Here is a 15172-nt window from a genome sequence, read left to right on the forward strand (position 1 = left end):
TGTCCAACCTTCTGACCTGTCATCTTTGCACAATTATATTCTTTTTCCTTAAGTTTGATGCTATTTTAACTGTTTTAGTTAACCACAGATAGTGGGTCCTCCCCTTAGAATTTTTCTTTCTCGTTGGAATGTATCTATTCTGTGTATGCTGAAATAGCCCCTAAAATGTCTGCTACTGCATCTCTATTGACCTACTCCATACCTAATTTGCCAGTTCATGCTATGCTTTCATGCCCTCATAATTGCCCTGATTTAAGTTTAAAATACTAGTCTTGGACCCACTCTTCTCTCCCTCAAATTGAATGTAAAATTTAATCATATTATGATCGCTACTATCAGGGGCGCCTTCACTATGAGTTCATTAATTAATCCTAACTTGCTGCACAATTCCAGGTCTAGTGTAGCCTGCTCTCTGGTTGGCTCCAGAATGTGCTGTTCTTAGGGACTATCCAAAAAATATTCTAAGAACCCTTCATCTAGGCTACATTTGCCCATCTGATTTTTCCAGTCTATTTGTAAATTAAAGTTCCCCATGATAATCACTGTACCTTTCTGATAAGCTCTCACTATTTCTTCCTTTGTACCATGTCCTACCATGTAATTACTGTTAGGGTACCTGTATGCTACTCCCACGTGACTTCTTGCCTTTATCATTTCTCATCTTCATCTGAACCACTTCTACACCCTGATTTCCTAAGCTTAGGTCATCCCTCTGCTAATATCATCATTAATTAACAGAGTCACCCCTCTAGCTTTTCTTGATCCTCCTTTTTAAATGTATTGTATCCTTCAATAGTCAGGTCCCAATCTATGTCATCCTGCAGCCATGTCTCTCTAATGGCTATCAGATTGTACTTATTTATTTCTATTTGCACTATCAATTCATCTATTGTCACGTCTATTCGGATACAGAGCCTTTAGTTTTGTCCTTTCATTATTTTTGTAACCTCAAGCCTTGTCTGTTGATTTTCTCTTAGATCTGTACTCTCTATCCCTTCCTGCCACAGTCTGTTTATCGTTCCCCATATTAATACCTTTCTCACTTGCCTTGTTGCTACTCTTTGATTTAACAAATAATCCTAAATTTGAATCCTTGCCCCCATTATTTAGTTTAAAGCCTTCTCTACCATCCTAGTTGTACGACTTGCCAGAATGCTGGTCCCAGTGAGGTTCAGGTGAAAACTACCTCAACAGTATAGGTCCCACTTTCCTTGGTACTGGTGCCAGTGCCCCAGGAATTGAAACCCATTTCCCCCACACCAATCTTTGAGGCACACATTCATCTCTTTAATTTTATTTACCCTATACCAATTTGCTCATGGCAGGTAATAATGCAAAAATTATTACCTTTGAGATTCTGCTTTTTAATTGTCTACTGCTGTGGCCATAGGCCGCTCTGGGGTGATGTTCCCCTCTATGATGATGTACTCCAGCTGTAGCCTCCTTTTAAGTTTTAAAAAAGTCTCCAGAGGATGCCTTCATCTTAAGGCACTGTCTCTTTCACCTATCCACATTGGCAGTTCCCAGCAACAATGGGATGACGTCCTTAAGTGGCCTTTAATTATCCATTTAAGGGCCTCAATTGGCCTCCAGGAGGAAGGCTATCCTTGACCTTCTCCATCCCTGACTTAATCTGGCACGCCACTGCCCACCTTCCCTCTATGCCCCCCACCCCAGCCTTTTAGCCTACTCCATTAGGGGGAATTAACTTCTGCTTTCCTTGTCTGCCCAGCATAAGTACCTGCTACCCCACTTTTGTGTTAATCTTCTTATAATTTTAAGATTCATGCGCACAATTGCAGGTGGTAGCAGCTTGCCAGCATGCGACAGGCACAGTTGCATGGCCTTACCAATGAAGGAGATTGAATCATCATGACTGAGGCTGAGACGGCCTACAGGGCTGAAAGCCTTGAAGACGACAGCATACTCATACCTAATCCTTCTCCTCACAGCCCATTTTCCCTTATCCCACAACTTGTTATGATTTTCAAGCTGCAGTTTGTCCAAGGATGCAGTTTTTGCTTTTTCCCCATTCTCCTCCACAATCCTACCGTTGTCCTTTTCTCCTTTCAGATACCCATGTATTGCAAACTGGCCATGTAATGGTACTGTAACAAGAGATGGAAGAGGGTGAAGAAACTGATGAAGAATAAAGATCATTCATCCCTCTCACACCTCTAGTCACCAGCTCAGATACTGACACTGTGCATTCTTTAGAGGGTAATTTAGAAGTTGAATCTGTAAGTCATGAGAGATTAAGCATGACTGGCATGCAACCAGGGACTGAGGGAAAGGATAATGCAGGTATTAGCTCCCTGGAAGGTGAGGATGCACAAGAGATCTGCTGCAGAGGATGCAGTTGAAGACACCAATGAGGTGGCTTACAGTAAAAGATTGATAGGTATGCTCATATGCACGGTGTTCAAGGCAGAAAGCTTGGGAGCCTATAGTTTCCCATTGCCTTCTCAATGACAACACCTCAGCCAATCAGAGTCAACTTATCAGCACCCTTTTCTCCTGTAGTATAAATTGCCATGATTGTTAGAAATTTGGGGCATTCTTGCATTTGTCCTGATGAGTGCAAGACAAAAAGCTTTGGCAACATGTCTCTTTTTTCAATATCCAAATCAAATTGAATGAAATTAGTCCACTTATTTTGTTTAGTATGAGCGGACAAACATGCAGTTTAGAAAAAGAAACCCCAAGTCTTAGTCGGCTGAGGAATGATCTAATTGAGGTCTTTAAAATGGCAAAAGAATTTAATAGAGTAGATACAAAGAAACAGAGAAAAGACTTGGAAACAAAAGTTATATTTAAAGCAGTGTACTTATTAAAACAGAGGCCAGAATTTTTAGGCCGGTGTGCCGGTGTGCGCCTGACCCAATCAGATGAGAAATCGCGTGGGATGACGTCGGGCGAGTGTCCTGACCTCATCGTGCGCTTGTGATATTTCAGTCGGTAGGCACATGCAACAGTCGGAAACGCGCTTGCTGACAATTAAGAGGCTAGTTAGTGCAATTAAAGTTGTAATTGTCTCTGATTTTTCATGGTCCATCCAACCTTATGGTTGGCGGACGGGCAAATAGGCCAGGCAGACTGCATTTTTCATGAAACCTCATCAAAGGGTGGGATGAGGTTTATGTTATTAAAAAAAATAAAAATGTATGGACAGAATTTTCATTGTATATATGTTCAGGTGACTGATTACGATGTGTGGACATATTTTTCTGGATTTTAAAGACTTTATTTATTGGTTTTAAAGTCTTCAGCTCCCTAATGTAACTCTCTGCCTTCAGGAAAGCTTTCATTCAGTGCCTGCCCATACCTGCGCTTATGTCAGCATCCGCCCTCCTCCCGCCCCCATCCCAGCAGCAATGAGCATTTCAGTGCATGCTTCACACTGGCTGGCCGATAATTGGCCAGCCAGTGTGAAATCGTGGTCGGGGGCCAATCGCGGGTGGTGGTCCGTTCCCCGGCCGTTCCCGGTCCGCCGATTATGTCCACACGCTGAACTAAAAATCCTGCCCAAAGTCTAGTTTTTAAAATAGCACTGATATGAAGAGTTGTTAAAATACTATTTCTTCCAGACCAAAGGAAAAATTAAGCAATTCATTAGTCTGTGTCAATAGTTGATAAATATCTCCAAACCATTGTGTTTGGAGCTCCCTGGTTCTCGGTGCTTGGTAGAGGTTTTGTGGGGGGTGTCTCTCTTAAGAGTCATGAATAGAGATTTACAAGAAAACTGACAGCCATTCAGGTTTTCAGCAGTAGGCTGTGAGGGCAAGCTTTCACCAGGCTTGGAAGGAATATGCAGGAGTGAGGTGACCCATTGATGTGGGGAAGCAGGGCGTCTTCATTATTCTTGTATTGTTACGTGAAAACAAGTTGTAATTATTAAATTAAGAGAATTTGCTCGTAATGGTTCTCCAATATGTTTATTTGCTGTGAAATAGAACAATTTATCAATTTGTATTTGGCCTCATTTTACCAGGTGCTTTCTCAGTTTACTTTTGGAATCTTATTCATATCGCATCAGAATAGCTTTGTTAAATCTCTGGAATAAGCTACCATAATATGAGTAGGTATTGAGGAGGGTAAGGGCCATGTGATGCACTTGTGTGTTTGACTGAGACCACTGAACACAAGAAGGTGTCTATGGCAGCCCCAAAATGTAAAAACCATTTTCTACATTTGCATGGACCATTTGAGCGCAAGTTTTGCACACTGCACAGCTAGATTAACAAACTTTGCATCATTTAAACCTGTGAAGCTGCAAAGGTAGGAAATGAATGTAACTACAAGTGTATAGATATGACTGTCTAATTTTCTTTTGTCCCCAATATTAATTTTTGCATTTGCCAATGTGATGAGCTGCCATTGAACATGACCAAAAATGGAGCTATTGGCTATTAGAAAAAGAGGAGAATATTTGCCTTAAAGGCATAAGGCACTTATGACTAAAATTATTTAAGTAATTTCTTGTCTTTGTATTTTAGTGTGGAAAACCACTTCCAGGTCTCACAAAGCAGGATGATTGTTGTGGGAGCGTAGGAATATCATGGGGATACCATAAATGTACAAAATGTCCTCCAAAACCAGGTAAGCCATCAAGTTTTTTAAGAGCTATAACATAAGCTCTTATTGCTAGATAATCTATTAGACATTAGCCAGATTAGCAGGCACAGGCCTGTGTGAACAAACATTTTCCCATTCCATTCACCTTGACTAGATACCTTTAGAGAATCACACCCAAAACCTTGTTCTTTTTTAATGATGAGCATCCTTTCTTTGTGAACATATCTGACGGAAGCTCTTTAACCTAAGTTATGCTGGAATGTACATTGGTTTCCATGCCAGCTTGCTGATAGAAACTTGCACTGAAATTTTCTGAGAATCTCATGATGATACATTTGAATGCAAAAACCAGTGTAAACCACAACAAAATGCGCAAAAATAATCCTTTTTTAAAAATATCCCTATTCATCTGCTTGATATTATGTAAACTAATCTTTGAACTAATAAGGCTATCACATATACACGTTAAGCACAGCATGTTTACAAAAATGCAATTTTGGGATCTTTTCTTAATGTAACAGATTCTGATACCATAAGCACACAAAGATACAGAAAATACAATGGGGAGAACTTTAACTGCCAAGGGGGCGAGGCTTTAAGGATGAACAAGGAGTTGATGGGGGTGGAGGGGGTTAAATTGCTGGGGTGTCAGAAACCCACCATATTCCTGCTCGCTTCCAGGTTTTACTGGAGTGTGTTCTGGGGTGAGTGGGAAACCCTTGTGGAAATATTGGGTCAATGATTTACATATTCAAATAAGCAATCAAGTTTGGCTTTAACTCAGGATTCTGGATTGAACAGCCAGTGAACAGGTTTCTCAAGCTTTGTGGAACTTGCCTGGGTAAACAAGGCAAGAACATTGTTGGAAATCATTGATAAATGAAACTGACACCCTGGAAAGAGTGAAGTTGCATTATGGGAAAGGCTTGGCTTATAGGACTTGTTCTGAGAGCCAGGTTTTACTGCTTCACGGGTGATTCCCAATTTTTTTGGAAGTCATTTTACCCACCTTGAACTCTAGTTCACCTTGATCTGATCTGACCTGCTGTCAGCCTTCAGTGCAGCACAGGAGCAGCTTCTGCAACTATGGTATGGACCTCTGAGGAGGAATAAGAGGAGTAGTCATATCAACAGCAGCACCAGGAGGCACACCAACAGCACCAACAGGAACAAGAACAGCACCAGCAGCAACAATACCACTAACAGCAGCTATCTTCTCCCCAGCCTCATTTTGTCCAGAGGAGATGGCCACAGAGCTCCAGTTTAAAGGAGGTGATACCCCTAGCACAGGATATACAGGCAGAGGATGAGCTTTCTTGACATGACAGTGCCTCAGGAGGCTCAGGCTTTTGCATCTCCCACAGGTTTTCATCTCCAAACAGAGTAAGCAGGCCGGAATTTCGGCATCCGGCAAGCAAGGCCTGCTAGCTGGAATCATCCCCCCACGCTGGATCATTCTGGCACATCGGTGTGCAATTAGAATAACATTTTTCACAACAGGATATAAGCAACGTGCATGTGGCGACCTGCACATCGCTCGTCACTTTGTTAGTTTGCCTACCTTGCATCGTGCAGCACTTGTGGGAATCAGTGCCTGGCTTTGCAGGCAACACCACCTCGTTTGGAAACAACGGCTACGTCTGAGGACCTGGTTCGTGACACCTGTAAGGACCCCACCACGTTCAAAGGAGAGATACAACAAGAACTATATGGTCTCAGAGATGATTGTTGAACAGGCTGTTGGGTTGCTGAAAATGTGATTTCCTGCATCCATTCGCGGTGGGCGTCAAGGCGGGCGGTAGCGTAAAATATCGCAAGAAGGCCACAAATCAGTTTTACATCATCGTGAAACCAGTTTGCGATCGTCGGCTCCACCCATCAATGGCGGTCCGCATTTCCCATCACGGCACATCAGGAATGTCATTTAATGCATTTGCATCTCATTATAAGCCCCGCTCGCCAGAATCAGCCCCCACACTGGATCATCTGGGCACATCAGCATGCAATTAGCGACGTGCACTTGGCAACCTGGACTTTGCTGATCACTTTGAGGTTAGTTTGCCTACCTTGCATTGCGTAGCACCCACAGGAATCAATGCCAGTCTTTGCAGGAAGCACCACATCACTTTCAGAGGGGTGTCACAGGCAAGTCTCTACCTACCAGATCAGCGGGAAGGTAGAGTGCCTTTTAATGGGCTGCAGGGTTAGGGCTACACTGGGGAAAGGGGGAACTGGCCTGAGGTTTGGAAAGGTGCTGCAGAAATAGGCCTGCACTGGGGAAGGGGGCAAATGGCCTCAGACAGGAGAAGAAATTGTAAGGCTAGACCTGTACTGGGGGTTACGAGTGGGGAAGGTTGCACTCAGACAGATGACTGGGGTTGTTGTTGAGGGGGTATATGGTGAACAGTATTAGTGGCCTCAAATTGTGGAAGGGTGAGGTCCACATGGGCCGTAGGCACATCCACTTCAAAAAGTTCAGGGGTTAACAAACAGATATGCAGCAGAAGCACGACGGGATCAAGGAATACGGGGTGGATGAGGAGGTCTATGAGGGAGGGAAACCTGAACATGAAGCTCCTCCAGGATGACGGGAGGGGTTTCCACACTCACACAGGAAGGGTCCAAGCTTATCTGGCAGTAAGAGTTCAGCACCACCACCTTTCAAACTGTAGTGATAGCGCAGTACAAAATTAAGATGAGGAGATGCTCTGCTAGTGAGGGCTCTACGGGCATATTGGAGGGCAGGTATATGCACTGTGTGAGGAGGGGATGGGGCGGGTGGGCACTGATTACATTGGCATGCAACTGAACTGGGCATTCCCAAATAAGAGAGAGACACAGCTGAGACATGTTAGGAGCTTTTCAATGATATTGCAAGGAATCAGGAAAGTGAAGCAGGAATTCACCAAGGCTCCTTCAACAGCATCTTCCAAACCTGCGACCATGTAGAAGGACAAGGACAGCAGATAGATGGAAACATCACCACTTGGAGGTTCCTCTCCAATTCACTCACCATCCTGACTTGGAAATATATCATTGTTTCTTCACTGTCACTTGGTCAAAATCCTGGAACTCTCTCCCTAACAGTACTGTGGAAATACCTACACCACATAGACTGCAGCGGTTTAAGAAGGCAACTCACCACCACCTTCACAAGGGCAACTAAGGATGGGCAATGAATACTGACGCAGCCAGCGAAGCCCACATCCTGTGAATGAATGAAAAAAAAAGCAATGATGCCCATTCATGTGGAACTAGTCCCGCAAAGTGGCACTAATCGATCTCCTTGTTTTAACCCCTTGTTCACAGCGTGGAAATTCCCCAGAGTAATAACGAACTCCAGAGCAATTGGATGAATGGACAAGCTCCAGAAGCCTGTTAGAAAGTTGGCGCTGAATGGTTTACTGAAGGGAAGCCTTAGGCTGCCCTCAAATAATCTAACTTCCTGAATGAGCATTTACCCTCACGTTTATTCCCAAGAGTGTAGTATTAGAGTGCAGTGAATGAGGCTCCCAACGTCTGGACTGAAAGTTGCACATCCAAGGGCCTGGCCAAAGCAACATCATAACAGTCAGTCATATTGTGGGGGAGGGACTGGTGGTAATTTAAGGGGTGAGTACTCTCGACATGGGAACATAGCCCTTGAACCCACATTTACTGACGAATCATTGACAGAAAGAGCATCCATGGAGACTAATGGTGACACTTGTCTCTTTCTCATTGATACTGCAGTGAGGAGGCCATAAGGAAGATGGAGGCTGGATTTATTTCTGCCTGCATTTTCACTTTCAGGTAGGAGAAAGGAAAGAGAAGCTTGTGACAGAGGCACCTGGATCGTCAAAGGGAGGAGCAAGGCCCCCAAGACCAAGGGCCGCAGGACCACCTCTGGACGCAAAGGATGGTGCTCACAGAGATGTTGTGTATAGACGGCTCGCAAGACCCAGGGTTTACAGAACTCGCATGTTTTATCTGCAGATGAGTGAGAACCAGTGTCGCCGATGGGTCTGCATGTCCAGAGATCTGGTGTCTCACGTTTGCCACATTCTCCAGGACTTGGTGCCACTGCGAGGGCACCCATTGCCGATGGCTGTGAAAGGAACAGCTGCTTTGAAGTTCTTCACCAGTGGCTCCTTCCAGGACTCCACTGGGGATCTCTGTGGGACCTCTCAAGCATCCATGCACAAATGCATTCATGAGGTCACAGACACCCTTCTTGCCAAGGCCCACATTATGTCAACTTTGACAAAGATCAAGCAAGTGAGGATGCCAGAGCACTGGCCTATGCTGAGATTGCCAGATTCCCACAGGTGCAGGGTACCATCGACTGCACTCATGGCCATAAAAGCAACAGGCACTGCATTACATAAACTGGATAGGCTACCGCTCACTAAATATACAGCTAGCCTGTGACCACAAGAAACTGACCTTTCGGGTTTGTGCTAGATATCCAGGAAGCATCCACGACTCATACATCTTGAGTAGAACACAGATCCCGGATATCTTTGAGAGACTAAACAGGATCCAGTGCTGACTCCTTGGTGACAAAGGGTACCCGCAAAGGGCGTGGCTGATGATGCCGCGTGGAAGCTTCAGACTCTTGCAAAGAGGAGGTACAATGAGCATTGGTGGAGCACACCATAAATATCCTAAAGATGTGATTCCAATGCCTGGATAGATCTGGCGGAGCACTCCAGTACACTCCCCAGAGGGTGTCACACATCATTGTGGCTTGCCGCAGGCTGCACAACCTGCCGCTGCAAAGGGGGGAGGGCTTGCCAGATGATGAGATAGAGAAGCTGCATTTCTCTTTCAATGAGGAGGACCTCGAAGGGGATGAGGATGATGAGTTTGAGGAAGATGAGGCTGCAGGGGAAGAGACACAACGCAGGCATGCCCATGGGGTCCTGATAGCCATCAGATTCTGCCAGGAGGGTGGCAAGTTGTAGTGAGTATCCTCTTGGACCTCTTGGAGCATGAAATACAGCATTGCAATTCCTCTCATTTCACCCATGTACTTCAATATGAGAGTGAGTAGTTACACTCAGGCTCTCACTGTCCTGATCCTTTGAAGGATGATGAAGCCTCAGGAGCAGGTGTCCTTGCTGAGATGAGGTGCTAACTGGAGGAGGGTGTCCCAGTATCATACATCAGAAGGTACTGCCTCTTCAAGCGTCTCTTCAGCACCCCAGCTGCGAAGGCATCCTACAAGAACCAGGAGCTGTCGGTTGATCCTCAGTGGTCTTGTAGCTGAATGCCTTCAATGTGACAAGGCTAATGAAGGAGATCCATCTGAAGCAGCAGAATTACACACTATGTTAACATCCATGGTGAATCAGATAATTCACACTTGGGACAAGGCAGGCAATGCCATTCCACTGCTGTGAATCCATTTGTAGTTGACTCAGTCACCTGTGGCGCATTCTTCCAAATCACACTGACATCCAGCACTGAGTTAGGTATCCTGCACTACATTCATTCTCAGCTTGACAGAGATGCCTGACCACCTGAGCACGATGATATCAAACACTTGTCTGCCAGACAGTAAAATGCCTCTTCTTTGATGCTGACATTGTGCTCTCATGGCCAGCCTTGGCCCTTGCCAAGTCCACATTGCTGACACACCATGATGTCCCAAGGGCACACACCATTGCTAATAAAGAGCAGGCTCCTATCCCATTGCTCCCTTCCACATTGTCTAAAGCAACCATGAGCACTTCCATAGCCTGCTCAAAGCCTTTATTGCCTGCCAGAAATTACCGTTTGGAATTAATGTCAGTGACCTCAGCCAGTGCTCAGGTGAGGGCATGCACAATCATGCATCTATCGTTTGTGATAACAGCCTTCTTTCCACAAGACACATAACTACAGAGTGGGAGATGCACAAGCTTGGACGTTCGGGTGCCAGGACAATAATGTGGTTGTGAGGGGCCGAGCTTTGTCACCTTGAGGTGGCAAGGTGCCCCCAATTATTGGTGAGCTTAGCAGATGCACACTCTGAAAGTCGAAAACATGGTTGGCTGACAGCAGCGCACACGAGGTCTGAGTGTGGGCTCATAGCATGAAAACTCAGCAGAATTTTGGCTTCCAGTAGTCAGTGACCTCTGATGTCCCTGCCTCTCCCTGCTTTGGAGTAGATTGTGTGCTGTGCTCACCGATTGTGATCCAAAGGCTGCTCTAGAACTAGGTCCCACTGAGGTGTGTGTCTCTGCACTGGCAGAGGGTGTGGGTGAGTGCTGTGATGGGTCTTTAAAGATGCTGTCCTCAGGTTCCTCATTAGAGGTGTCCTTGGGGCAGAAGCTAAGGGCCTAGCTGGCTGAGGACCTCGGGCACATGGTAGAGGTACCTATGAAAGAAAGCAGGGATAATTAGTGCATGGCAGCCAAATAAAAAACAGAACAGTACACTCTCAGTAGCGCTGAGTGAGGGATGAGGTGGTGCAGAACCCTCACGCAGGTGTTTGCCACCAACCTCAACGCCACCACAGGGACAGTCCATGTGCTCTCCGGCCAGCTCAATGGAGCGATTTTCAAAGGGAGTGAGAACCTTGAGTTCTGGCACTCTACCCCAGTCTGGGACTTCTCCCTTTTACTGTATCAGCTTTACTGAGCTTGTCTTGCATAAAGATAAATGGAGAGAGTATGAACAAGACACATGCCAGGGCTGATGAGAAGGATGCCTGGCATGTGTGGGTGGTGAGTAGAGCCATGGACAGGATGAGGACGGGATCTCCAGAGGAGATGAGGCCAGATGGAGACGTGAAGGCATGTGTGAGTGGTGATGTCCCTTGAGCTGGCAGTCAGTGAGAGCCTATGATTGTGTGATGGGCTTGTGAGTTGAGAGTGATAAGATGGTTGACTTTCCCTGGAAGCATGGATGAGATCGTTCATCCTTTGTCTGCACTGGGTAGCTGACCTCTTGTGGGCAACCTTAGCACTGACCACCGCTGCCATCGCACCCCAAGCCAGAGTGGTGAGGTTGATGGATCTCCTGTGGCCATCACAAGGGCATGGCAGCAAGCCTCTATGGCATCCAGCAGGCATTCGAGGGAGTTGTCACTGAACTTGGGGGCTGCTGTCTTTTGAGGCCATCTGTGGTATCTGTAGCAGTCCTGAGCTGGAGACTTTGCAAAAGCTGTGCATGGGTGCCGTTTAAATATGGCACCCAGAGTGAGGAACCGATGAGCTGATGTTAGGCCAGTGATCTGGTGTGTTACCCGTGCCTACATAATTAATGAGTTGGGAAGCAGACGATACAACATGAAAATCCGCCATATTGGTCAGTGGGAAAAGCACCGTTTTACAAGCCTGCTCCCGCACTTAGTGCCACGGGGGATAAATTTCACTTGAGTGTTTGAATTAAGTGTTTGATTCATTTATGTAGACATGTACAGAATGAGATTAACATAATTATATAAACCCAAGTGAATAACCTGTGCAACTAATAAGTCTTTCTCATCTACTTTTTCTGCTCCTATGTGGTGCAAATCCTGTGGCTTCAACAAAACAAGTTGCTTGTTTCCCTCCTCTGACAGCTGAGATACCTGTGTGGTGGAGGAGGACCTCTGGTTTTTGGAGTCCATGAGAACTCTGCCATTAGCTAGACTTCCTTCTAGCTAGACCCAATGATGCAACTGATTTCAGCTGAGTGTTCCAAATTCTCTGTCTGCATCTGGAACCACTTTCATTACCTGGTGGACCATAGGAGCAGGAGGAGGCCATTCAGTATTTGAACCTGCTCTGCCAGTTAATGCAATCATGGCTGATCATCCACTTAAATGCCTTTTTCCCACATTATCCTCATATCGCTTTGTGCCTTTGGTATTTAGAAATCTGTCAATCTCTGCTTTAAACATACTTAATGACTGAGCTTCTACAGCCTACTGGGGTAGAGAATTCCAAAAGTTCACAACCGTCAGAAAATTGCAGCAGGAAACTATCTGCATGATGGACCCTATTTACATATCTTAATGAGATTGCTGGCATAATCAGACAGGTACCTAAATCAACTGGCTGTTGGCCTGATGGAGGCCAACTCTAATCTATCAAGCTTTCGCTAATTTCACCCTCTACTGCTCTATTCACGCTGGCGGGGCTAAGTGGAAATTGGCCCTGATATCTCTTTTGATTTTTCTGACTGAAGAACCTGCAGTGGGTGAGGAGTGCTTCCATTGTGATTCTCTTTGAAGGACCAAGCAGACTTGATCAATGGCTATTTTGAGAAACTACGATATACCTTTGCCCTGACTATTATCACCACTTTGGAACTCCCACACTGAGGTGGAACATACAATTGATATCTTGGAGCAGCACCTTGCTGTCTGAACAAATTGGAGGGGTTGTAGTCTAAGGCATGACACTTATTTTTATCCTGACATAATTAGCCAAGGGAAAATGTTTAGTATGAATAAAGACAAACATCTGAAAATGCAATTCAAATTTTCCATATCACAAGGGTGAAATTAAAGGGCCACTGATTTCTGTTTCTAAACAGAACAAGAAATCCTGCTGAGTTTTGTAAACCTGATCCTTACTTGCTTTTTTATTTCTAAGAATTTAAGAATAGAGTTAACAGTGAAATGATGCACATAGTTTTTGTACTCATCTGCAATATAATTTAAATTAGCTAGTTTCTGACAATAATCATTGTAAATAAAGGGTTGTTGAGTTTGCAACATGTTTGGAACTTGTGGGACAAATAGTTTACCCTCACCCACGAGTATCTATGCCCTTCTCCCCATATAAAAACTTACAGTAAAGTTAAAGTAACTATCAGTCCTTTTTCCTCATCTGTTCTGCCTTAATGTAACTTCTCTGTGTTCATTATTGTTACATCATGGAAAAGTCTTTTTAGTCCTTTTATGTTATGAATCAGCAATTTAATAGATGGCATTCTTTATAGCCCACAGTTTATGGAAAAGATTCACAACTAAATTGACACCAGGTGCTTAGGTATAGGCAGTCAATGGAACTTATTTTGTCTCATATTGGTGACAGGAGCAAAGCTGTTTTATGATGATACCATAGCACATGCTTCTGTGGAAAATAATGGGGCTGTATCTTTTGATGGCTCAGTAGGTAAATGAACTGTATAATGTTATCTAATGAGGAGGTTCCTGAATGTCATAGTCTGTGCTGACTAGCTTAACTCAGACAAGGCAGGGGAGGGATCTTAGTGATTGGAAAGGGGCAATCTTTTGCACTCTTACATTCTGTCTATTGACCCCTGCTGAAAATTTCACACGTGAACATTGGGGGAGAACAGCATTAAACGAAGTTGTGGTACCTACTGAGGTTGAATAACCCATTAATGCTTGCTGTCCATTCATCAAAAAATGTCCATGCTAAAGGAACTGTACACAAACAAGAGGCACAGAATTCAGAAAAAGAGAGGGAGAGGCAAAATGGATTCTAAAGGATAGCAAAACAGTTTCCTGCTCCATGTCAGGCAGTATATCTTTCAAATTCTCTCATATTGGACAGACTTTTACAGGCCGCTTGAAGATGGGGAGTGGAGGTGGGGTGGGGGGCGGTGGCAGTAAAATGGTGTACACCCGTGATGTCATTCTGCCACTGACAATTTTATCAGTTGCTAGCGACAGGATAGATCAGTGGCTGACAGATTAGTGGTGGACAGGTAATTAAGGTCACTAAACAGCTAACTGTTAGGTATTTTCCTGCCTTTTCTGATTTTACTAGCAGTGCATGGGATGCTCTAGGACACCCTCTTCTAAACAGTAGTTCAGCATATCTCGCAGAATTTGTTGAGCAGTCTCATGGTACATGCAAGACCTGGGAAGAGGCTACAAAGGTTTCTTATCAACTTGTCTTACAAAATTTCTTGCTATAAACCTTCACACACCTTACAACATAGAACATACGTACAACAAGTAGCACAAACTCCATTTCCATGGAGTGCAGCTTCTACAGAGTACTTAACAGGGAATTATGTGAATGAGGGAATTCTGTGCAGCAAGGGTATTTGACAAAACAAGGAGCGGTGCAAGAGAGGGAAAGGTAGACAGTGAAACCTGAGAACTAAAGTATAGAGACATTAAATGAGTGATGCGGTAGGGGTTTGGTTGATGAGATTTAAAGTTTTTCCTCTAAGCTACGGCAGATGTTGATTGAGATTCTTCATTGACATGCACAAAGATGATGATGATGTCATCAAAGGTGTAAACCAAAGTTTCCTCTTTATCAGTACCTGAACACTCTGTGAAGCTCAAATTCACATTGAGGATACCCTCCATCATAATGTGCGGCACTACCACTGTGCTAAATGAGATAGATTTCAAACAGATCTAGCAAGTCAAAACTGAGCATCCATGAGGCGCTTGGGGCCATCAGCAGCAACAGAACTGTATTCAACCACAATCTGTAACCTCATGGCCCGTCATATCCCCCATTCTACCATTACCATCAAGTAGGGCAATCAACCCTGGCTCAATGAAGAGTGCAGGAGGGCATGCCACGAGCGGCACACCTAAAAATGAGGGGTCAACCTGGTGAAGCTACAACACAGGACTACTTGCTTGCCAAACAGTGGAAGTAGCATGCAATAGACAGAGTGAAGAGATCTCCCAATGAATGGATCAAGA

At 44.7% G+C, this 15172-nt stretch overlaps 1 protein-coding gene across 1 annotated transcript in view; it reads left to right on the forward strand.

Moving 5' to 3' along the window:
* The window catches only part of LOC121292264 (latent-transforming growth factor beta-binding protein 2-like), a 658547-nt gene that overhangs the window by 243461 nt on the left and 399914 nt on the right, over positions 1-15172 (forward strand). The window contains exon 8 of the mRNA XM_041214068.1: positions 4497-4599. Within this exon, the coding sequence (XP_041070002.1) occupies positions 4497-4599 (103 nt within the window). The remainder of the gene's footprint in view (positions 1-4496; positions 4600-15172) is intronic.

The sequence above is a fragment of the Carcharodon carcharias genome, chromosome 20 (genome assembly GCF_017639515.1).
Source record: "Carcharodon carcharias isolate sCarCar2 chromosome 20, sCarCar2.pri, whole genome shotgun sequence".
Lineage (NCBI taxonomy): Eukaryota > Metazoa > Chordata > Chondrichthyes > Lamniformes > Lamnidae > Carcharodon > Carcharodon carcharias.